The sequence below is a fragment of the Carcharhinus amblyrhynchos genome, chromosome 15, assembly GCF_965287045.1.
Source record: "Carcharhinus amblyrhynchos chromosome 15, sCarAmb.v2.hapA, whole genome shotgun sequence".
Classification (NCBI taxonomy): domain Eukaryota; kingdom Metazoa; phylum Chordata; class Chondrichthyes; order Carcharhiniformes; family Carcharhinidae; genus Carcharhinus; species Carcharhinus amblyrhynchos.
Window position 1 is genome coordinate 42,558,198 of NC_137338.1, and position 25,896 is coordinate 42,584,093.

Consider the following 25,896-nt stretch of genomic DNA (forward strand, 5'->3'; position numbering starts at 1 on the left):
CAGACTGCATTTTCTTAACATGAGAGGAAGAGGAAAGCAGCTCTTTACCTCTTTACATCTTAGATGTTCCTTTCCAAGACTGCTCCAAAGCTAGCAGAGTCTTATAATAAAAGACTTTCAGAAATCAAAGAGTTTCAGTTATGTGATGGCTATCCGTTGATACGCAATGGAAAACAGTCAATAGTCTATTTATGTTACTAAAGAAGTTTCCACCTCTCACAGTCAAAACCATCAACATGCAGCAGAAGCATAAGTGGGTCCTTAACACTTCCCTTGGGCATAATTAATTTTCTTAATTCTCCTTTGTTACCTTGTAATCCAGGAGTCTTTATTATCCTTGCTGTTTTAAGGCAAGCCCTGACAACGGCAGTTCCAGCATTTTACAAGGATGTGGTCGAGGCATGCTTATTGTAATCCGTCTTTTATGAGCTTCCAGAAGCTTGGCCAATTTACAGTCCTGAATGTCAGCTGACCTGTAGCAACCATCTAAAGTCAGTGCCTTTGTTTAACAGTTGCAATTGCCTTTAAAGAAACTTGTTTATGAGTCCAGATGATCAGAGTGAAGTTTAATATTTGACATTAACAGACACCCATAACAATTAAAATAAAGTTAATGGTGTGGCAGAAGTAAAATTCTGCCTTTTCATCTTCCAGTGTCAGCAAAAAATGAAAAAGGCAATAATATATAAGGAGTCTCAGATAGCAGGAAAGAAAGAACTTTCATTTATATAGCATTTTTCATGTCCCAAAGCATTTCAAATATGAACAAAGTACTTTAAGCATATTGCCAATATTGTAATTCAGGGAAACAGCTCATAACACAAACTGAAGGATTAGTATTATCTCTCTGTCTCAGTAATGAAAATTCAACAATTAAATCAAGGAAATAAGTTCCTTAATTTCTTATTCTCTCTTGATGGCTTGCATGCCTCAAGTTTTCAGCCCCTGGCCTTTTTCATTATCTCTCGACCATTGTGATCCAGAGACTACAATTTGCCTCATCAATCATTTGCTGCTGTAATGATGGAACAGTTGCTTCTACTCCTGCAAATACTGCATTATTTCAAATTACATTCACTAAATGAATGTACCCTTCATTTCACGCTGCCAGAAGTCACTGAAAACCCACAGAAATCAACAGTAACATTGTCAACACTAAGAGGCATCAAGGTGCATTTTCAAGGCCATTCTTTACCTAATATTACAGGGAAAGGAACTGTGTAAGGGATTGTGATAGGGAATAATTTAGTACTGATCTATTTCAAAAATATTAAAGCTGCAGTTATACTACATGCGTGTCAGCGGTGGTCCATGCTGTCCACTATATTGATGTGCAAAATGTCTGCCGAAGTTGATGGTTTGGTAATCTTTCACACTATCTGCTCAGTAACTGAAATCTATATACAGCTAATATGACCTCAAGAGAATTTCAACCTCTAAATCACTGTGCATTGAATTTCATTACCAAAAAATGGTGGGTGGGACTTTGCACACCCCCCCCTCCCCTCCCGTGGTGCGTTTTGTGGCAGCAGAGGTGGCCTGCCGTAGGCCAAGATTCCGCCAATGTCAACAAGGTTTCCCATTCTATGCACCTCCCACTGCTGGTAAACCCATGGTGGGGGTTCACCTTCAATGAGACTGGAAAATCCCACTGGCGAGAATGGCTGGAAAATTCCACAATGTCCCTATCTTGGTGTCCCAAGCCTAAGTCAAGTGTGTGTTTAGGATTCCTACAGTATTCAGATTTTGCAAATGGACAGCGTGTTACAGCAGTATCTACTCATTGAAAATCAGAGGACTTGCAATGCATACAGTGCAGTGTTGTTAATACCTATGTGGCAGTAAAGTATATATAGTGACTTTACATTGGTCTTGACCATTCTTTTGTCAAGAAAAGTGTTCTGTATTTTGGGCTGGTCAAGAGGAATTTTCATACTAAAATGAGTTGACAACATGCAGAAACCTGCTGAATTCAAGTACACCCGGAATCGTGGTTTAAACCAAAATGGTTAGTAACCACTACACACTTGGTTCAGTACCTGGTATTAAAATGTAGGAGATTCTGCATCATGTGGACAAAACAATCATTCAAATTATAGCAATTACCTTCACATTTCATTGTCCAGAACATTGGCTGGGAAAAATATAAGCAATACAGAGAGGATATGAGGAAAACCTCAAATAAAGAAAACCAGATAATGACCTGGTTTTGGAAAAGGAGACAGTTGATGATTCCAAAAGGAAATTTGACAAGATAATTGAGGGAAATAAACTCGCATGTGCTCTAAGATAGAGCAGGAAATGGGACTGAAAGGATTGCTTGTCACAAAACTAGTATGGACTCAATAGGCTGAATAGCCTCCTTCTGTGCCATTATGACATAATGAATATAATCTAAGAATAGAGAGTCAGGCAAGGAAAGGTGAAGGAATTCAGTGCTCTTTTCTTCTTCCTAAATCCTGTCTTCCATGTCGCCTCTTTAAGGGCTTTTAAAGTTTATTTATTAGAATCACAAGTAGGCTTACTTTAACACTGCGATGAAGTTACTGTGAAAATCCCTTAGTCATCGCACTTTGGTGCTTGTTCGGGTACAATGAGGGAAAATTTAGCATGGCCAACATACCTAACCAGCACGTCTTTCCGGCTGTGGGAGGAAACCAGAACACCCAGAGGAAGCCCATGCAAACACAAGGAGAACGTGCAAACTCTGCACAGACAGTGACCTAAGCCAAAGAATCGAATCTGGGTTCCTGGCGCTGTGAGGCAGCAATGCTAACCCCTGTGACTTTGGAGAGAAAGGGAGATTGGAGGTTGAATCATGGTTTGCAGACAGAGTGCTTAGAACAATGGGGTTTGGAGGAAGATGGAGAAAGCCAAGATCTTTATAAGGAGGTTGACAATACCTGAGGAGAAAAGACTATTCGAAATGTCAACATACCTGTGTTGGCCAGGGAGGGTCAGCAGTTAAACAGTAAGGGGATCAAGAGTGATTAGGAAAAGATGGTAAATGCTGAGATTGCCAGTGATGCTGAAATCCCCAAACAAATAAAAAAGACAGAACACTATCTGGGTTTCATGGAAGAGATTAGCTCAGGAAGGCACGGCAGATGGTGGATGGGTGGTTGTGAAATTATAGAAAAATGGCAGTCAGATGAGGACATATGGGAACCTCAAGAGGAACGTAGCATGATGGAGAAGGAACTGGGAGGTGGGGGGAGAAAAACTAACAGAATGGATGGTCTAAATTTTAATGACAAGGAAGACCATGAGTTCTTCACACTTTGGGGTGATAGAGAATGGGTAGGGGAGAGGGATTAAAAGGCAATGGTCGATACTGAAAATGAGCCAGTGATTATCTTTACATTCCAGAGTGATTCCAGACTAGTGAGAAGTTTTGGCTGAGGGACAAAGGCCCAACAGTATTTGATGTGGTCTAGCCAAATCGAATGATGGATGGCTAAGCCAGTTGTGTACCAAAAAGATTTCTCTGCAAACTTTGAATGTTAGGAGCAAAGATCTTACCAGGTGAGAGAACAAAGTGGGAGAGTGTATGAGGTTTATTGAGGATAAGGCATCAGAAATGAAGCTGAGGGTGTGGATGATTTAGAAGTGCAGATGTATTGTGATAATTGGGTTTAAGAGGATGACAAAGAACAAAGACATTCTGGAGAAGTAAGAGGTGTGAAACGAAGTGTGCCAGAAAACTAAAGCAAAAAGATTAAAGTGTAATTCGATGACAAAAGGCCTACACCACCACCTTGGAAATTTGGGCAGAGCAGTAGGCAGAAAATATAGCCAGGTGTGAAGGCCTCAGTAAGGGAAGGGTGTTGCCATCAATGACCCAAGATATAATTACAAACAAAATGTCAATGCAAAATGTCCACAATAAGATCATAGACCATAAGAACCCCATTGGTAAGTAATTGGATACTCTGGAAGGAAATTCAGAGAGGTGCAATGATCATTGGTAGACCACAAGTGGGATGGGATGAGCAGAATACAAAGGAGGTTGTTGAGCAGCGTGGGAAGGACAGTCAAAGAGGAGAATGGGACACTTGGGCTTGCTGCTTGTTACGGATAGGGCAGTGATGGATGATTTGATGAGCTCTTTGGAGGATGCTGAGATAAATACGAATAGGAACAGTAAGCGCATCCAGCCTAGGACAGTGACAGAAACGCTGTAAGAAGTCTCACAACACCAGGTTAAAGTCCAACAGATTTATTTGATAGCAAAAGCCACTAGCTTTCGAACAGCTGCTTCTTCATCAGGTTATTGGGGGCTGACAGGAAATTGGCATTGAGGCTATAATTACACCATTCATGATGAACACCTGATGAAGAAGCAGTGCTCTGAAAGCTAGTGGCTTTTGCTACCAAATAAACCTGTTGGACATTCACCTGGTGTTGTGAGATTTCTTACTGTGCTTACCCCAGTCCAGTGCTGGCATCTCCACATAGTGACAGAAAAACAGGAATGCAGAGGAATAGGAAAAGGATTGGGGCAGGAGTTAGGGGGGAAAGTAAGTGAAAGGTGGCATAATTCGATTACATGAAGGGGAAGAGGCAAGAGAAAAGGGAGTGGCAAGGCCAAAAGAGGATGTTGAAATGATGGTCCATAACAGCATCCAGAATAATATGAGTGGAATTAAAGTTACATTAGCATGGAAAAGTGTTTCTTACGTGGAAAAGCATTTGGCTGTATTTTTAGTATTCAGTTGAATATATTGCAAGTTCTTGTCGTGGAGATTGTGCTGAGTTCAAAATTATCCCAATAATTTTAAAGTTTGAAAACTAAGATGAATTAGATTAGTGCACTAATAGAAAGAGGGAAAACCCCTTACAGTATTTTGGAACAAGAATGTGGCCGAAGATGTTCTTGGTGCAAAAAATGCTAAGTGCTAAAATTGTACCACCTGTTTAGAGTTGTGGTTTTCACTTGCTTGCAGCTTAGCCGAGTAATTTGGGGAAGGGGGGGGGGTGCGGGTGTGTTCTGCAATTGCAGAATACTCTTGCAATTGCATATGCAGCTGATGTTTGATGTTATCAGGTGCAACATTTTCATGTCTGTTCAAATAAGTTTGCTGTCACAATAGGGGAGACTTTCTCTTTTTGGCTCAATTGTGCATTGTACAACAAGGATACTTTTGTAAGTCTAAGTTGTTTTTCAGTTTGGTATTTCTAATTAATTTTACTGCAGTTGCAGGATATTGTACGTAGAATATGTGCAATCCAAGTTGGCAGGAGTAAGCAAAATACAGCAATTGCAAACTTCACTTAATTGTTATAAAACTTATCTTGAAAAAGCTCAATTTCATCACTTACCTTGTAGTTGCACATATTCTGATGTACTCTGAACGTCAGTATCAAATAGTTATTTAGCATAGGCCAGATGCAGCCAGCTGTGGCACAATCATCTGAATCACAAAGTTCCAGGTTCAACTTCCACTCCACTGCCTGAGCAATGGCATTCCAAACACAGTACTGAGAGAGTACTACACCGTCAGAGGTGCTATCTTTGGTTGAGACATTGAACTAACCTGTTGGGGTGAATGTAAAAGAATTCATAGCATTATTAAGAAGAGCAGGAAGTTATCCCCAGTGTCCTGGCCAACATTTACCTTTCAATCAACATCCCAAAAAGCAGATTAACTGGTCATTATTGCATTTCTGTTTCTGGGAGTTGGTTGAAAACGGATTGGCTGCTATGTCTTCTACATGATGGCAATGATCACACTTCAGAAAGTCTAAAGCGCTGTAAAGGGGTCATGCAAAGTGTTGCTTCAATGCAAGTCTTTCTTTTTCATTTTAAACTTCTACCGTTTGAGCACCTGGTACTGAATATTGGAAGAGAATATTTTACTAGAATGTGAATTGTCTCACATCATCCATTTTGTGGTCTTCCAAATCTGAGAATTCTGAGCAGGTTAATTTGGAATCCCTTATCCATGTGGGATTAGCAGTTAAACTTTGCAAAACCATCTACTGTCAGTTTACCAAAGCTAGAAAAGGAGTCAGAATGTTCATCTGGATTAAGAACTACACATATTCTTTACTATCAATAACTTTATTCCTGCTGTCACTAGATTTCTGAGTTTATTTTGACATATTAGCAGTATTCTCTTTTTTTATTGAAATACTATCATTGTTTTCTGTAGCGTAATTGACATTACTTTTTAAAAGCCAGTAGAGCTTGTGAATATTATCAAGAGCTGTCATACCTATAGACCTGCCACTATCATCTGCTGCTGGAACTTGGGTTGTTCAAAAATCTAATTCAGCCTCAGATATTTTCATTGACAAGGGAGGGGATGGTTACTGGGGGCTGACAAGAAGTTGCGTTGAGGCAATAATTACACCATCCACACTCTTATCGAATGATAGAGCAGGTTGAGAAATCGTATAGCCTACTCCTGCTCCTAATTCTTGTGCTCTATAGGTAAAAGCTAAATTATTAGTGTGTGTGTTCTGTCATTTTCATCATTCAATAAGGAGACTGTGCTGAACTTATGCAAGATATTAGTTAGACCTCAGCTGGAATATTGTATACAGTTCTGGGCACCACATTATAGCAAATATTTGAACAGGAGGAAAATGTAACTGGATTGATTACTAAGTTTGCGGACGACACAAAGGTTGGTAGATTTACGGATAGCAACAAGGACCATCAGAGAGTGCAGCACATTATAGATCAGTGGGAGACTTGAGCGGAGAGATGGCAGATGGAGTTTAATCCGGACAAGTGTGAGGTAATGCATTTTGGAAGGTCTAATACAGATAGGAAATATACAGTAAATGGCAGAAACCTTAAGAGTTTTGATAGGCAAAGGGATCTGGGTGTACATACACAGGTCACTGAAAGTGGCAATGCAGATGGAGAATGTAGTCAAGAAGGCATAGTCATGCTTGCCTTCATCGACCGGGGTATTGAGTTTAAAAATTGGAAAGTCATGTTGCAGCTTTATAGAACCTTAGTTAGGCCACACTTGGAATATGGTGTTCAATTCTGGTGCCCACACTACCAAAGGATGTGGACACTTTGGAGAGGGTACAGAGAAGATTTCCCAGGATGTTGCCTGGTATGGAGGGCATTAGCTATGAGGAGAGATTGGAGAAACTTGGTTTGTTCACATTGGAGTGACGGAGGTTGAGTGGAGACCTGATAGAAGTTGCAAGATTATGAGAGGCATGGACAGAGTGGATAGTCAGAACCTTTTTCCCAGGGTGGAAGAGTCAATTACTAGGGGGCACAGATTTAAGATGCGAGGGGCAAGGTTTAAAGGAGATATACAAAGCAGATTTTTTACACAGAGTAATGGGTGTCTGGAACTCATTGCTGAGGGAGGTAGTGGAAGCGAATACGGTAGTGGCTTTTAAGGGGCATCTTGACAAGTATATGAATAGGATGGGAATAGAGGAATATGGTCCCCAGAAAGGTAGGGGGTTTTAGTTATGTCGGGCAGCATAGTCAGTGCAGGCTTGGAGGACTGAAGGGCCTGTTCCTGTGCTGTAATTTTCTTTGTTCTTTGCATTGAGGAGAGTGCAGAAGAGGTTTACAAGACTGGTTCTAGGAATGAGAAACTTCAGATATGAGTATAGATGTGGGACTGTTCTCCAGGGAGGGGAGAAGGCGAAGAGGAGATCTGATAGAGATGTTCACAATCATGAGGGGTCTGAATAGAGTAGATTGAGAGAAATTATTCCTGCTCGTAAAAGGATTGAGAACAAAGAGGGCAGAGATTTAAAGTGATTTGCAAAAGAAGCAAACGTTAGTTGTTCAAGCCTGGAATGCGCTGTCTGGCAGAGTGATGGAGGCAATTTCAATTGAGGCATTCGATGATTATTCAAATAGAAATATTATGCAAGGACATGGGAAAAAGACAGGAGAATGACATTAACTCATAATGCTCATTTGGAGAACCAGTGCAGACACAATGGACCAAATGGCCTCCTTCTGTGCTCTAATAGTTCTGTTATTCTGATTACTTAGTGGGTAGGGCTGAGACCAGAATACAGAAGTGGGTGGAACAAGAGGCACATCTTGATGCAGCTGCAGTCTCAGTCCATATCTGGGAACTTGTGCAGGCTGTGGGTGTAAGACTTTCAGGTTTGAGGCCAGTGTGGGCCAGGAGGTATGGGTGGATACATAGGCTGAAGCTGTGCTCCAAGCTTGCCATGGCTCTGTTTGGAGGTAGAGAGCCTGGGTGCTTGCTGCAGCCCAGGCCAGAGGCTCAGTATCAGCCTGGACTGTGAAAGAGAGAAAGAGCAGAAATTATGGTTCATGAAGGCCACTGGAACTGCAGCATTTATTTGCATTGCATTTGCAATTTTGGCACTATGTGTGCTGTTTCAGTATCAAATGTCATCTGCATTGTAGGCTCACACATCTGGTGAAGGCTGTGGCAGACCCCACTTTGGGTAGGTCATTAGCATAGATGCTGAGAGCACTAGAAGTATGCAAAATAGATAGATTGTGAAATCAGTCAGTCTGTAATGCTGATTTGACCCATGCAGTGCTATTTTTGATTTCATTGCTCCAGCTAACACTCTATCTTAACCAGTACATGAAGCACAGTTGTTTAAGGGGATTAGCAATGACATTCAGTTTAGTTGCTTATTGAGCTATATGAGTTGTTGCTGAATGAGTAGGGGTGTTTGATGATTTGTATTGCTGTTTAAAGTTGCTGAAGTCTACAAGAAGCAGTGTAGTATGTGTTTGTTCTGACTTCTCCTCAGAATGCTTTCTCTCAGTTATTGACGCTATAGTTTTAACTTGCTGTCACACCATAGGGAGATTAACCATTAAAAGACACAGATGAAGACAGACAGGGCAAAGGAGGAGGGGAAGTTGCTTTATCAGCAGGAAACCATCTATCTAGCAAGTTCAGGAAGCAATTCTCCTACTGCAGCCTAAACAAGGAAAAGTGTGTGCAATGTCTCTACTTCATTAAGAAGGTGCACACTACAATCTTGCGCATGTAAGGTGAGCATGGCTATGAATTTATTTTGCATCAGACTCCTTTCAGGCTATAAGAAGCAATGTATTCAACATCTCCAGTTTGACACCCACTGTTATGTGAGGGAGGTCACTGGGTTTCTGTAGCTAAAGACGGAAGTTAGCAGAGTGACTGGCCGAGATTCTTTCAAAATGAAACAAAGTGTCCAATGGGTGGGAAAATGGGAGAATGTCTCGCCTTGTGTTTTGGGCATACTTACCTGAATGTGCAATGTCGAGTACCTTGGAGAGATTCACGCTGAAAAGTAGGGGGCGCAGCCTATTCCCACCCAAGAGGTTGGCAGCATGGTGCTGAGTGGGCCACTATGTTCTAACTTGGCTTGCATCAAAGTGATGTATAGCTTTAAAGAATATCTGCTTATTGGTTACACAATTTTAAGACCTTTGTCTCTTTTGCTAAATATTCCAAGACGTTTATCTGTTAAAGCTCCCTCCTCTTCTCTGGGTTGAACAGCTTCTGCAAATCTTAACCACAAATTCAATTTAAAAGTATCATAGAAATTCTACAGTACAGAAAGAGGCCATTCGGCCCATCGAGTCTGCACCGACTACAATCCCACCCAGGTCCCACCCCCATATCTCTACATACTTACCCATTAATCCCTCTAACCTACGCATCTCAGGACACTAAGGGCAATTTTAGCATGGCCAATCAACCGAACCCACACATCTTTGGACTGTGGGAGGAAACCGGAGAGCTCAGAGGAAACCCACACAGGCGCGAAGAGAATGTGCAAACTCCACTCAGACAGTGACCCAAGCTGGGAATCGAACCCAGGTCCCTGGACTGTGAAGCAGCAGTGCTAACCCCTGTGCTACCGTGCCGCCCAATTGATTAAGTCAATCAAAAATATGATAAATGAAGGCGTATTTTGCATTAACGTTAATTATTGTAAAGAAATGTGGAGATTTTGTGGAGGACCTGCCCTAAATGCTTCCCCTTTATTAACTTGACTTTTGTTCATGAGATTAGGAGCTGTACAGACTAGGGTTTGTAAAGATTTATACAGTCATTTCTAAAATTGATAATTTTTATGCTTTTCACAGCTGGATTGTGGTTTAATGAATTGAGCAATCATTAACTGCTTCAGAAGTATAACAAGCAACTTTATGAATTGTGTACCCTGACTGACAATTTCCATTGTTTATGGTGAATACAAAACCAGCAGCATCAGACATGACGAATAACACATTTTAACAAAATAACTTTAGAAAAGGATGAAAATATATCTCCAATATGCTCTCTCTAATTATATAATTATAATTTATTATAATAATAAATGATGAAAAAGTAGTGACTCTTGATTCATACCATCATATACATGCATATTTTGATTCTGGGGTGTCCCTGCCTCTGAGTTGTAAGATTTTAGTGAGCAGAGTCAAGACAACATGGCTGCAACTTTTGGCTCTGTAGTGCTATTAGTACCAACACTACCAAAGTCCAGGCATCAGAAAAAGGTGGCTGAAATGCTTCCAGTCATTCCTGGTGTGTGGGTGCACCATATTCATACTGATCCGATTGATGAACAGCCTCTAATGCTGATGTGCACTCAACCATCATTTTGGATCTCGCAGATTCTGTTAACACTCTGTCTTGAGCACACACAGCTGAATGTGTGTTGCGCACCACCACCGACCCCCGCCCCCGCAAACCTTGTCAGATGAGGTGTTTCTGACTTGCACTTACAGATTTAGTGGATGTGTATTGCATACCATATCATAAGTGAAGCCCTCATCATTTGTTAGATTCAGGAGGTAATGTTGGACTTTCCCAAGGAGTTTACTGAGTTTGAAAGCCTGTTTTCACTAATGGGGGCTATAGTTACAATCCCTTGTGTATCGCAGCACAACCGGGAAATGGAGCACAGGCAGCAGAGAGGGGAAACTGTGCACAGAGGGAGGGGAGGTGGCTTGCAATGGAAAGCAATACACATCTAGGGCCTTCAGAGAACATTCATATCTCCACATCAGTAAGGAGCAGCGTCTGAGGTATATGGAATTCACCAAGTAGTTAATCACTGAACTGTGCAACCTCCTCCAAATGGTCATGCAGCTAGGCAGCAGGGCAAGGATGGTACTGCCAATGGCTGTTAAGATCACTGTTACCCTCAATTACTGTACCTCAAGATCCTTACAGGTGGCAGCGATAGATATTGCCAAAATATCACAGTTTTCCACCTTATCAGTGAGAGAACAGAGGCACAGTACTCAAGAGGTGCATAGCTTTCTCTCTAACTTGTTTGAAGCAGGAGGAGTGGCCACATGACAATGCCAGGGCAGTGGGATGCTCAATGAACTGTTGGAATCAACAACTCCAGCCAACTGGCTCTGTAGGCACCACTTACTAATGGGGATGTACCACAACTGCAAGAGGTTCCACTTCCTTAATACACAACTGGTGTTCAACCATGTATAAAACAATGTGTTGGTGAATACCCATTATTATGGCAATAACCATGCTGCTTTCATCCTGTGCCAGTCAGCCATTCCTTGAGCAACCATAATGAACCAAAGGTTGATTTCTCAATGACACCATTCTACAGGTGTTTCCTGAAATTATTAATTAATTTTATCATTAATTAATTAATAGAACAAAGAACAAAGAACAAAATCAGCCCGGGAAACAGGCCCTTCGGCCCAACGAGCCCGCGCCGCCATCTCAACACCACCAGTCCACCTCTCTACACATGACCCCTATCTAATGTTTTATGGCCATCCAGATTGAGGGAAACTGATTTAGGGACAATTTATTCCTGCCAATCAGCCTAACAGCACATCTTTGGGGTGTGGGAGGAAACCGGAGCACCCGGAGAAAACCCACACAAGCACGGGGAGAATGTACAAACTCCCACAGACACCGGCCCAAATCCATGTGTCTGCACAGCAATCAGCGATAGTCACTGAGCTGTCGTCTTGCCCAGTATCTTGTCCAGTTTAGGCACACACTAACGACATGAAGCACTAGGCCAATCTCGAACAACCAAGAGCAGCCCCAGGACGACCCATCGCCTGTATGCCCCTCATTGGACATGAGGTGGACCGACTTAAAACCTGTGAATGAAAGAGAAAAGAAAAAATTATTATCATACCATACCCATTTACATTACCAGGGACACCCCAATGCTAATGACCCTTATTTAAAACAATCTCCTATATCCACCCATCTCCAACTCAGTCATATGCCTGTCTAAGTTACTCTTAAAGGACTCTAGCGTGTTTGCCTCCACCACCTTACTTGGCAGAGCATTCCATACCCCCACTACCCTCTGTGTGAAAAACCTCCCTCTAATATCTGTGTTGTACCGCTCCCCCCTCACCTTAAGTCCATGGCCCCTTGTCCTACGTGTCTCTATTATAGGAAATAGCTTACCTCTGTTTACTCTATCTATACCCTTCATAATCTTATATACCTCTGTTAGATCCCCCCTCAGTTGGCGTCTTTCAAGGGAAAAGAGCCCCAGTTTCTTCAATCTTTCCTCATACCCCAGTCCTTCCATACCAGGCAACATCCTGGTAAACCTCCTCTGCACTCTCTCCAGAGTCTCCATGTCCTTCCGGTAGTAAGGCGACCAGAACTGCACGCAGTACTCCAAATGCGGCCGAACCAACGTTCTGTACAACTGCAACATTAGACTCCAGCTCTTATATTCTATACCCCTTCCTATAAAGGCTAACATACCATTGGCTTTCTTCACCACACTCTCCACTTGCACTGCCACCTTCAAAGACTTGTGCACTTGCACCCCAGGTCTCACTGCGACTCTATACTCCTTACGGGCTTACCCTTTATCATATAACTTCCCCCTACATTATTCCAGCCAAAATGCATCACCTCACATTTATCCGGATTAAACTCCATTTGCCACGTATCTGCCCAATCAACCAGCCTATCAATATCCTGCTGTATTGCCAGACACTGCTCCTCACTGTCCGCCGATCCAGCCATCTTGGTGTCATCAGCAAATTTGCTGATCACACCACCTACTCCCTCTTCCAAATCATTTATATACACTACAAAGAGAAGAGGTCCTAGTACCGAGCCCTGTGGCCACCACTAGTGACAGACCTCCAACTAGAAAAAGACCCCTCCACAACTACTCTCTGACTCCTCTTTGCAAGCCAGTTCTCTACCCATCTAGATACCTGACCACATATCCCATGAGCTTTAATCTTCTGTACCAACCTACTATGAGGGACTTTGTCAAACGCCTTACTGAAATCCATATAGACGACATCAACGGCTCGTCCTTCATCAACCATTTCTGTCACCTCCTCAAAGAATTCTACCAGATTCGTAAGGCAAGACTTCCCCTTGACAAAGCCATGCTGCGTATCCTTAATCAGATCGCAACGCTCCAAGTGCGCCTACATCCTATCCCTAAGAATCCTCTCCATCAACTTACCTACCACTGACGTTAAGCTCACCGGCCTATAGTTACCCGGGCTATCCCTCCTACCCTTTTTAAAAATCCTCCCACATTTCCATTCATATCTCTGTGCACCTCCGACTCTGCTCACACCACATTACACCTTTCATCAAATCTTCCATCAGTGGCAAAGCCTTTAGGTAACAAGCTACATTTTGGAACTTGCTTCATAAAGCTCTCCATTTTGCTGTACTGCCGATAGGCTCTTTAAAACCAATTACTTGAGTGATACTTCTGACCAGCTCCCCTCCAGTTCCTGTGGCTGCTTAGATCTGATACCCACCAGAAAGCAACTTGGTTCATTTTGCTATGTTACAAAGCTATGTCATTGAAATTGTTGTTCTTATGGTTCATATTTATGCTGGTGTGTTTGGTCCAAAACTACATTGTCAATCATTTGGTTTTGTTCAAATCAATCTCTCAAAGGCAGTATGTAGTAAGTTTAAAACAATGCCTTGAACAAGCAGATTGACTTAAAAGTCAGCCTTTCATAACCAAGGGTATATTAATTATTTTTTTCTTTTTTTTTTCAGAGAGGAAAGCATCCAAGAATTGGGTAAGTTTGATTTAATATGGAACTTGAATTACAGCACAGAAATACCATGCCATAATCTTCAACTAATGATGTTGGTTTATACTGAAGAAAGATAAAATTTTGCCATGTTAAGTCACCTTGGATTCTCCTCATATTTCAGTGCACAAATGCAAAAATGTAATACTAAAATGTATAGTGCAGGAAGATTCCAAATTAGATATCTGGTCTGTGTTGATTTAGCTGATCTTGATTTAGATGGCCCTTGAGTGGTTAAAATGGTATAAATACACATTTGGTTAATGCGAACAACAGGGCTCATGAATGAAGAATCGTCATCAAAGTGAAGGGCTGGAAGGTTTGTAGTTCTGATGAAGCTCTACTATAAGATAAGCCCATATCCCCGAGTAAGAAGGGGAGGCAAGTGTGGAAAATATTAATTTTAAAGGTGGATTTTCCAAGTCCTTGCCAATGGTAAAGTACCTCACACACAGCAAGCAGGAACTGGGAAATTGCGAGAAGTTTCTTAATCATTGTGTATCCGGCCTGAAGAAGAAGGAAACGATGGATCTTGTTCTGGTGAATGATGTGGAGCAAATGTAGCATTTTAGGAAACAATGATCATTATATAATTAGATTTTGAATTTATATGGAAAAGGACATGATATAATCAAATGCAGAAATACTTAAAGGAACGCGATTAGTTTAAAATCAATCTGGCTGAGGTTGTCTGGAATCAAAAATAGGCAGGCAAAGTGAGAACTGAACAATGACAGCCCTTCAAAGAGGAGAGGAGGTAACAGGGAAGGTGTATTCCCACAGAGCAAAACATTTGAAGACAAAGCTCCTTGGATGGCTAGAGATATAAAGGATAAAGTTAGACAGAAAAAGGAAGAGTGTAAGTATAAGGTTAATAATGCAGTGAGCACCATGCTGAAGGCAGGAACTACAGAGATCTAAAATAAATGGTCAAAGAGAGAGCATAAAGATAGATTAAAAGCTAGTAAGAAAATTAACCCAAAGGTCTTCTAAAATATAGAAATGATTAAAGTGTAGTCAAAGGAAGAGTTGGATGGATTAGGTACCAAAAAGGAAATATTCATATGGTGAAACGGCTGAAGAACTAAATGCATCTGTCTTCACTAGCGAAGAAAGTGCTGTCAATGCAGCAGTAAAGGAGGAGGTAGTGGCAATATTAGATATGATTAAAAAAGATAAACGGGAGAAACTTAAAGGTAAGACAGAAAGTTCTGACTTCAATCTCTAGATTCCCCTTCAATACGCAGGTACTGACAGAAGACGGGAGAATTTTTTCTTCATTCGTGGGACATGTGCATTGCTGGTTGGTCAGCATTTATTACCCATCCCTAGTTGCCCTTGAAATCGAGTGGCTAGCTGACCATTTCAGAGGGCAGCTGAGAGTCAACCACATTGCTTTGGCTCTGGAGTCACATGTAGGTCAGACCAGGTAAGGATGGCAGATTTCTTTCCCTAAAGGACATTAGTGGACCAGATGGGTTTTTCCAACAATTGACAATGGTTTCATGGTCATCAGTAGACTCTTAATTCCAGATATTTTTTATTGAGTTCAAAATCCACCACCTGCTGTGGTAAGATTCAAACCCGAGTCCCCAGAATATTAGCTGAGTTCCTGGATTAATTGTCTCGTGATAATACCACTAGGCCATAGCCTCCCCACTGCCATTGCAATGTGACATCTCTGCCTGAAAAAGAGGGATAAAATCCAGTGCTACAGGACAGTCAGCCCAATTTTGATGTTGGGGAGATTTTCACATCCAATGAGCAAAATGTTTTGCTCTCGCCAACAGCGGGAATTGTGGTGGCTGTGGCATTTAATTGGAGGGGGAGGCAAAACATCTGTTTTCCGACAGTGGAATAAAGCGTTGGAATTTTGTTCTCCCAACTTTCAGGGCTGGTTAATGGCGGTTTGAGCTTCAAGCTTATTTGCATCTATTATCATCTCATGCATTCTCATTAAAAGGCCACTTCCAAATTTGCTGTCCAAATCAAGTTCCCCACCAGCAAGAATCCAGAACACTCGGTTTTCTGACTATATAAATGGTGTGTACATGGCGAGCATCACCTCTCCCATAACTTTGAGATCTGTAGATTTTGCTTTTTCTTGGGAATTTCACATAACTTCACGTGAATGCTGTTAACAAATGTTGCACCAAGGCTGGACAACAAGGCAAGCGAAGGCTGAAAGCAGTGGAATGGGAGGGAAGGTGAAGTGAAGGCTGGACAGAGAAAAGAGTCTTATGGGGGAATGGTGGGAAGTGTGTTCATAGGGGAGAGGGGGAATGTCTGGAGAAGGGTAAAGGGATGGAAGGCGAGCAGTGTCTTAGAAGGCAGGGTTGCTGGTGTAAATGGTGAGGCCCTAGGGGAGAACTTAGGGTGCTGGTAATAGGTGGGAATGGCTGTAGTAAAAGGGGAGGTATGAGATGAGGTAGGGTGACAGGTCCAAGGTGAAAGTCTAGTAGGTGAATAGTTCATTGGATGGATTATTGAAGGGGACAAGACAGGGGCTCAGATAATAGGAAGGGGCAGATGAGGAGGTGATTTTAATGGGTATCAGCTTTGAGGAAAGGAGAGGCATGTAGAAGTGGACCTTTTTCAGAGGGGAAAGTTGTAACTATTGTATGAAAACTGATCAGCCAAATATTTCACCTTCCATATACAGACTCTGAAAATGTTGAGCGCTTTCCAAACTTTAGCACCTACTCACTCCAAAGGCCACCATTGACACAGAGATTCACTAGTGGAGTAGCTGTGTAATTTCTGCCTTCAACAAACTGCAACAGTGAATGTCTTACAACAGCACTCGAGAAGCTCAACAACATCCAGGATAAAGCAACCCATTCAATTTCATCCCAATATCTACACACACCTACTCCCTCCACCCACCAATGCAAAGGAGCAGCAGTGAGACCATCTAAAAAATGCATTGTAGAAACTCACCAAGACACCTTCGACAGCACCTCTTGTCTCTGCTAAATCTTCCAGATACACTGGGAGGGCTATCAAATAAATGCCAATGTCCTTCTTGAAATCAGCTCAACAAGCATTCAGGGAACATTCCTGTAAAATCAACAATGATGGACCGGACATTGTGTTTAGGTGGCAAGAACCATTTCCCTGCCATCCTATTCTGATGTGGAGATGCTGGCATTGGACTGGGGTGGGCACAGTAAGAAATCTCACAACAGCAGATTAAAGTCCAACAGATTTAATTTGAATCACATTCTTTCAGAGCACTGCTCCTTCATCAGGTGACTCACCTGATGAAGGAGCAGCACTCAGAAAGCTCATGATTCCAGATAAACCTGTTGGACTTTAACCTGGTGTTGTGAGACTTTTTATTATGTCCTGTTCTCTCAGCTCTCAAATGGCCAACTTTCCAAGTAAGGATGGGAAAAAAAAATATTCTTGAAATGCTGCAGCTTTGACATCAATTAAAACATGGATTATTTTAACAGACTTCCTCTGCTGTATATATGTATGGTAACCTTAAGTGGACTAGATGCACAATGCAATTTTCAATAGATTATATTCCTCCCCATTTTAGTAACTGAGAAGTATAGCATCTTTCATTGGCTTTTCTCAAAGTGTAAACAATAAACTTAAGCATAACTTGAATATTCGGGTTCACCAGTAACATTATTAGATATGCAATCTTCTGTATTAATATAATTTAACAATGCATTAAGTCATATACAATGAAATAAATTTTAAATAGTTCACTTTGTAATGTTTCGCTTAAGAATGGTGAACATTCTTTTTGATTTACTATTGTCACATGTATTAACATACAGTGAAAAGTATTGTTTTTATTGTCTGACATCAGCTGTTATCTCATGTAACTCAAATTCTTCATCTGAGGTACCAGTGTTGAAATTGGATTCAATATTTACAAATGGTATTTTCAGTGCTATGAAGAATGAATTCCTGTAATGATTTGAGAACCATGGCTTAGAAGTGATCAGTAATCATTTGTGTGGGCCATAAGAAGTGATTGGATGTCATAGGGAGTTATTTGCTTTCCAGCATGAACATCACATTTCATAACAACTTTACATCCTGTCATTCATTGTGTAGCTCAAATTTCCATTCTTTGCTCTGAATTTACTTTCATTTGATCCTTCTGTTCTCGATCATGTTCATGTATTTGTTGCACGTTGGCTCTGTCTAGCTCAGGAAGATGTGTGAACATTGGAGGAGCAAAGGTGATCTGAATTTACTTTCATTTGGTCCTTCTGTTCTCGATCATGTTCATGTATTTGTTGCACATTGGCTCTGTGTAGCTCAGGAAAATGTGTGAACATTGGAGGAGCAAAGACGTGTGTGGCAGGAGGCTTTCCAGTAGTTGAGTGAGCAATGTAAAGAAAACAGTACAATCCTTTCTTTCATGATTTGCTTTCAGTTGCAGCTCTGTATATCACATTTTTCAAATTACTTATAAATCCCTTAACTTCCCCATTTGCTCTTGGCCAACAGGATGTAGTTTTCTGATGAACAAAGAGAGGTAGTTTGCAAATTCACTGAACTCAATGCTGCTGAATTGTCACATCTCGGTGTTTAAGAGTTTCCAAACTTGGCAAAAATCTGGCAAGGCTTTGGAATGACTGCTATCATTGAAGTTGATCTAACTATTTCAATGACCCGGGGAATTGCTATAGTCAACAATGATAACCAACTGGTAATCACCAGTGGGCAAATCTGTGACATCAGCAGTAACTTCAACCCAAGATTCTCAGTTATTTCTGACATCTTGAGATCATAAAGATTTGACGTTATGGTTAGACATGGCAAACACTGACTGATTTTGTACTCTGCTGTGAGGTCAGTTCCTGGGAACCGTACCTTTTCCCCGAGGAGTTGTTTGGTTTTGTCAATTCCCTGCTGATCGCCATGTGTGATATTGACAACACGTTCCCTCAATGTTGCAGAATGACAATCCATTTGCTTGTAACATGAGATCTGATGTGGTTGTAATGGTTAGTTCATTTCAATCAGTCTGAAGATTTTGTAGTGTATGAGCAATTTTGTTTGTAGATGTTCTCTTGATCTCACCTTTCCAGTGCCCTGATTCCATAGCCATCATAGATAGTTACAATACTTCATCTTGTTTTGTTACCACTTTAATGTCAGCTAGTTTCAGTGATGTTGACATGGTATTCAGGCTTATGTCGTTTGTATGTTGTTTGGCAACCTCTTCCTCATGGCTAGTAGGGTTGACTGTTGGCAAAAGATGCTGCTGTGATGAGCTTGTCTGGCTGACACGCAACATGGAGCTCACACTCTTGTAGTTTGAATATCCAACACCTGATTTGTGCGGATGGTTTTTTTATGTGGGTCTTGAAAAAGCTTAATAATTGCTTATTACTTCAAACTCGCTTTCATACCAATAGGGGATCTGCTTGCCATTACAGTGATTGATGGGTGGATTACCAATCTTGTCTTTCTGCATCAGGATGGACCTAAGCTATTGGGTTTGAATACACAGCTAACTTTTCTTGGCGTTGAAATAGGTGTTTGTACACCTTGCTGATGTGAGCATGAATGGGTCTGGAATAATCAGTATACACTCTGTTTCAATTATCAAACAGTTTATTGTACACCAGCAAGAAGATAACAACTGGGCTCACCATGTTGTCTCTTCACTGTACAAAGAATATCGTCAAGTCTCATACATTTACTCAGCCTATTCCTGCTGGTCACAATCCAATCATGGTGGTTATTGATTACTAATTTCATTGGACCTATATCTAATATATGTAATCAGGCATGATGGGGTTGTGTGATCAGCTTATGGACAGCTCTCAACCATCCCCAAGACATTTACCAGGTGTGATATCAACCATCCCTGAGCCTTCACAATGACTCTCTCTTTTCAGCACATCCTTATCTCTGACTTGTTTGTACTGCTCGCAGATTCACAAAGCACCTCCCTGTGTGCTGAAATAAGAGGTCCTGCTAGGCAAATTTAATGATCTATGACTGTGTCTTTAGTAACAGAGTCTCTATAGAAATGTGGTCAAGTCAATTAAACACCATGATGCTTTACATAAAAGCTTTGACAAAGGGTCACCTGGACTCAAAACGTCAGCTCTTTTCTCTCTTTACAGATGCTGCCAGACCTGCTGAGCATTTCCAGCATTTTCTCTTTTGCTTTTCATTCTGGTCAGTAACTCTTCATTTTGTTAACATAATACATCCATGGCCCACTCTAACACTGACAACACTTGACCTAGTGTACAGCCTGTTTATGTGATTTAGCCCATTTCTACATGGTGGTCTTTTTCGTCAGATCATATAGGGATCAGATAATGTAGTGAGGTCAGGATGAAGTGGTAATAGTATGTGCTGCGTCCCAGAAGATTCCAGACTTTCTGTGCATTTATAGGATCCACAGCACATGCAATGGCTTCAACTTTCCTTGGATTTGTGTTTCTTAAGTGCTCTTTGGCATTGTTAACCAATGAGTGAACCTTTTATTATCTATGCTTTGATTTCACATTCAACATACTCAAGTTCACCAAAGTCACATTTGGTTGTTAGCTTTCTCAACTGTCTGCAACATTAGTCAATTATTTTGTTTGCTTTTTGTGTGATACATTTGAAGACAATTGTTTCACCTATTCTAGCCTTGGTCTGAAATAGGTTGTGAGTGCATTTTCTGAGAAGACATTGTCCCTTGGCTCAGGCATAAGTGCCTCAAAACAGCTTCCAATTCTGCAACTCCATGGTGGGGAATTAAGGCCGTTTTTCCTTTTGTCATCTGTGAATGGAAAAACTGCCATTTGAGCCTTTGAAATGTTGCAGCCACTTTTGCCAAAGTGAGATTGCAAATTATGGCTTCAAATACACATCAAAGGTCAATTGTCAATTGAGGGTAGAATGGGCAGCACAGTGGTAGCACTGCTGCCAGGGACTTGGGTTCAATTCCTAGTTTGGATCACTATCTGTGGAATCTGCACGTTCTTCCTGTGTCTGCATGGGTTTTCTCTGGGTGCTCTGGTTTCCTCCCACAATCTGAAAGACATGCTGGTTAGCTGTGTTTGCCATGCTAAATTTTCCCTCAGTGTACCCGAACAGGCACCAGAGTGTGGTGACTATGTGATTTTCATAGTAACTTCATTGCAGTGCTAATGTAAACCTACTTGTGACACTAATAAATAAACTTAATTTTAACAATTTCTGAGGATCCTGTTGGAATACTATACTAAATTAGAGTTTTGCCCTTTTGGAAGGATGTCAGTGCTTCACAGAGGGAAGAAGGGATTTACTCGAATAGTATCGAGAACGAGGGACTTCAGTTATGTGGACAGGCGAGAAATGCTGGGGTTATTCTCAACTGTAAGAGAACATGAAGGGAGATTTAATGGAGCTGTTGAAAACTATGAAGGGTGTTTGAGCTGCCCACAAACCAAATGAAAGGAGATTTAACATTACCCATCATGTGCGAGAACTCAGAAATTCTACCCTCGGTTGCTAGTATCATATCAAAATAACTGATGGAAATCAGCAGATTATTGCATCCAACCAGATGTACTGTGCAATCACTATCAAGCTACTGGACATAATGAATGTAACTTGATCTAATGTAAATAATATAAAAGAAAAAGCCCCATGACATCTTAGTGGAGCAATTTCTTGAAATTTGAGATGTGGTTGTTAGGGCAGGCCAAGAGAAATTAAAAATACATGAGCAAGACTAATCTGCAGGAAATGAATTCAGGAACTGAACTTTCTTAGAAAGATTATTTTTAATGTTGCTTTTACAATGGTATAGAAATTTCTCATTATCATAATTCAGGATAATGCTGCTTTGCTTGTGGTAATATTTCACAATTGCTGTCAGGGCTATAGTGACAACATCTAATATACAATAAAATTGCTAGTGGATTGCAATGTTTCATTTCAAAATGCACTAAAAATCTCAAGCCTTATCACAGCACTGAAATAACTCTTATCAATGTCACAAATGATAGCCTGGGTGATTGTGATTATGTTAAACACTCCCTCATCATTCTTGTCAACATCTCTGCAGCCTTTGATTTTCCTTTAATGCCACAGCTCCATCATCCAGTAGGATGGCCTGCCCTCACATAGCTTCTTTCTCATCTGTTCAATCACAGAATAATCTGCAGTGGCTTCTCTTCCTGCTCTCACAACAATAATCCCCTAGGATCATCCTCAGCACACTCCTACATCTCACCTACACGCTGCCCTGGGCGACATCAAGAAATGTAAGGAATATGTGCAGGGGTAAGCCATTCAATCCTTTGAGCCTGCTCTGCCATTCAATAAGCACTTGACTGAACTGACTGTGACCTCAACTCCACTCTGCTGCCTGATCCTTTCATTAAGGCTGCGAGATTTTAGAAGAAAGTTGAGGGTGGTGCCCTATCTTAGATGAGCTAACCACCGCCTCCCCCCTCCCCCACCCTGATTTGCAAAAGGCAATCCCCAAAGTTTGAATTTCATTATCATCACCTCTTTCAACCCTCCACTCTCTCTGATTTGTCATGTTCCTAGTTTAACATACATTATTGGATAAGCATAATATTTGCTCCATTTAAATAATGGGATGATCAAAGCCATGAATTTTGCCAATCCATTGGAGACAGGCTGGGAAACAGGAGGGTTGGTAACATGGTAGTGGAAGACCATCTGCCAGAAACACACCTGGTGCAAGCATGTAAATGCAACTTATGATCTCTTGTACATCCCTGATTTTAGTCACTCCATCATTGGCCTTGAACTGCCTCACTCCTCAGTTCTGCAATTCTATCCCTAAAATTAGTCACCTCGCTTTTGCTCTCTGTTCTTTTTTGATGCTCCCTAATACCTACCTATTTGCCCATGCCTTTGACCAATTGTCTCTATTTTCCAATGTGACTTAGTGTTAAATCTTGCTTGCTAAAATTAGTGTGGATCTTGGAACATTTTGTTACCTTAAAGGCACTATATAAATGCAAGTCACTGTCTGTTAAACTACATTTAGGGACTGGCACGGTGGCACAATTGTTAGCACTGCTGTCACACAGTGCCAGGTACCTGGGTTTGATTCCTGGCTTGGGTCACTGTCTGTGTGGAATCTGCACTTTCTGTGTCTGTGTCTGAATGGGTTTCGTTTGGGTGCTCCGGTTTCCTCCCACAGTCTGAAAGACATGCTGGTTAGGTGTATTGGCCATGCTAAATTCTCACTCAGTGTACCTGGACAGGCACTGGAATATGGCAACTAGGGAATTTTCACAGTAACTTCATTGCAGTATTAATGTAAGGTTACTTGTGACACTAATGAATAAACTTTAACAACTTTATTTATGGCAATGTCACTATAAACTTTCAACAGTTAACTGCAACAACTGTTAGATCTTAAATGGCAATTTTTTTTTATCATTTAACCCTAACACGTATTTATAGGACTTTAGCATGATGGGAAAAACTGAGAGAAAAGGTCAAAATGATGAAGGATATCTTATATTTTTCACATTTGCTCCCAAACGTATAAAACATTGGAGTGAGGAGCTCCCAGCAGTCAGTAGGTCAAGTACAAATTAGTGATGAAGTATCCTTCTGAAGTCTGTGGGTAAGTGGTACAAAACATGCCATAGAAATCATAAGGCTCCAGAGTCAGAATCATTATCCTGCTAACTGTATCTACAGACCCCGGCACACCCATCTGCCAATGACACAGAAAAACATGGTATGCTGCAAGAAGCCTGTGGTTAACCTGTACTCTTGGAGATAGGTGCCAAGACCATTTCCTCCGTAGGCATTCTGAACTACTGTCGTCTAAGGAGACAGTAACATAGAATAAATGTAAACATGACTTAAAATGTAGAAGTTAAAAAACAAACTAAAAAGGTACAAAAAACAGCTACTGAAATGTCTACACTTTATCATTCCTGCTGGAGAGTTAAAATGCAATATCGTTTGCCCATGCTCTTCATTTGTTTTGACAGGTATGATTTGTTTTGACAGGTATTCATTGTGCCCTAAGCAGTCCTTGGAACATCTGAAACAAATGATCCAAATACTTAAAGGCACTTCAAATGCCAATAGATTGTTCCCAGATGTTGCTATTAACCCTCAAGTGGTCATTTTCCATTAATATTTTCAACAGCCTTTAAAAATGTGGAAAATTAAAGGGTTACAGTCCCTTTGATAATTGCTGGTGCTTTTCATTTCTTCTCACCTCTTTCTCAAGAAGCTCAACTCAAAGATATCATTGAGGCCACTCCAAGAAAATTCCAGGATTTTGTCCTGTTCAAAATTACTGAGTCTTCTGCTCATCACACAGATTCTATTGATGGACTAATGCTATCATGTCATTGGGAAGGTCCTCCCCATTTAATCCAATAATGGGCCTAATTGGAAAAGACGGGTTGTCCCTGCTGCATTCAGTCTGTTCAAAGGGAAGAACATGCCAGGTAACCTACACATTTTTACAATTTTCTGGTCCCATGTAACCCACTTCTGTGAGACCAAGAAAATTCAACCATATGAACTGAGACAAGTACAGAGTTGGGCACTGTTAGGCAATTTTGGTGATGTCATGAATATATAGTCAGTATCTTATGTCAGGGGATCTTGAGGTGCATCCATGCATCTGAGCCAGAAGCTCCAAGCTCGAGTCCCACCCCAGGATTTGGTGACCAAGAAAAGTACATTTGTAGCACAGCCAAGCAGGTTGAATATCAATTTGCAAATCTTTTCAACACATCAATGAATGACTATAAGAGCAGAAGAGACTTCTGGTCAGCCATGCTTTATGTGCAGAAGTGCCCTTCAAGCTATAAGCCTCTGGTAACAGACTGAACAACCATCCAGGCATTACTAACTATGTACACAGACAATAGTCTGCCTTAATGTACCACTAGGTGTGGAAAGAGGATTAGAATCTTATCTCAGGGTCAAGGTTGTTTATGAGGAGAGAGATGTTGACAGTAGCTCTAAAGGAGAAGAGGGGGCAACACTTGAAGAGAGAGAAGAATTTTCAATATTGGCTTCAATATGGACACCAGGAGGGAAATCTGGGTGGTCAGCAGTTTGTTGGGAATGGGACTGAGGGAACAGGAAGTGGGTCTCATGAGAAGATAAGATCGAAGGGGCATGAGGGGTGATAAGAGAGAAACTAGAGAAAAGATGAGAATTCAGAACTTGGGTGGGCTGGGGTAACTTTAGAAGAGGTTTGGCACAGTGTCAGGGGCAACTTATTAGATGGTCTCATTAATAGTAAGAAGTCTCACAGCAACAGGTTAAAGTCCAACAGGTTTTTAACCTGGTAAAACTTTAACCTGGTGTTGTAAGACTTCTTATTGTGTTTACCCCAGTCCAACACCGCATTTCCACATCCTCAGTATTAGTGACAAAGATATCTGTGATCTCCTTTTGGAGGTGAGGGTGACAGGAGGGATGAGTTCAAGGTCACCCTGTCAACATGTTATCTCTCAAGGCTAAGGTGTTGGTTTCACATAATAACCAATGCGTTTATCACACTTTTGTATCCAGCCGATAAATGATACATTGGTCAGCAAGTGTATCATTCTCATTAACAGCAATAGCAGTATAGCATGGCTGCTTAATGTAACCACAACGTTGTATTTCCTATGGTAGAGGGTCTTTGAAGGTAACCTAGTGGTTACCTTGCAACAAATCCTGTATACGAGTAAGTGGCCATACAAACAAATTTTGCCGTACATTCACGCACTTTATCTGTGAATTGATGAAAGCATGGGTGAGTTTTGTGTGTGGCTGCTTACTGTCAGATGTGCTGCATACAGACATGTTGCTGAATTCTGAGAAAAGTAACCTCACACAGCAACATTTCCAGTATCAAACTTGGCGCTCCAGTGATCCATCACATGCTTACAGGTTTTCAGTTCTTGTCT

At 41.2% G+C, this 25,896-nt stretch overlaps 1 protein-coding gene across 1 annotated transcript in view; it reads left to right on the forward strand.

Moving 5' to 3' along the window:
* The window catches only part of LOC145352974 (uncharacterized), a 43,243-nt gene that overhangs the window by 9,462 nt on the left and 7,885 nt on the right, over positions 1 to 25,896 (forward strand). Inside the window, exon 2 of the mRNA XM_080203281.1 lies at positions 13,977 to 13,999. Within this exon, the coding sequence (XP_080059407.1) occupies positions 13,977 to 13,999 (23 nt within the window). The remainder of the gene's footprint in view (positions 1 to 13,976; positions 14,000 to 25,896) is intronic.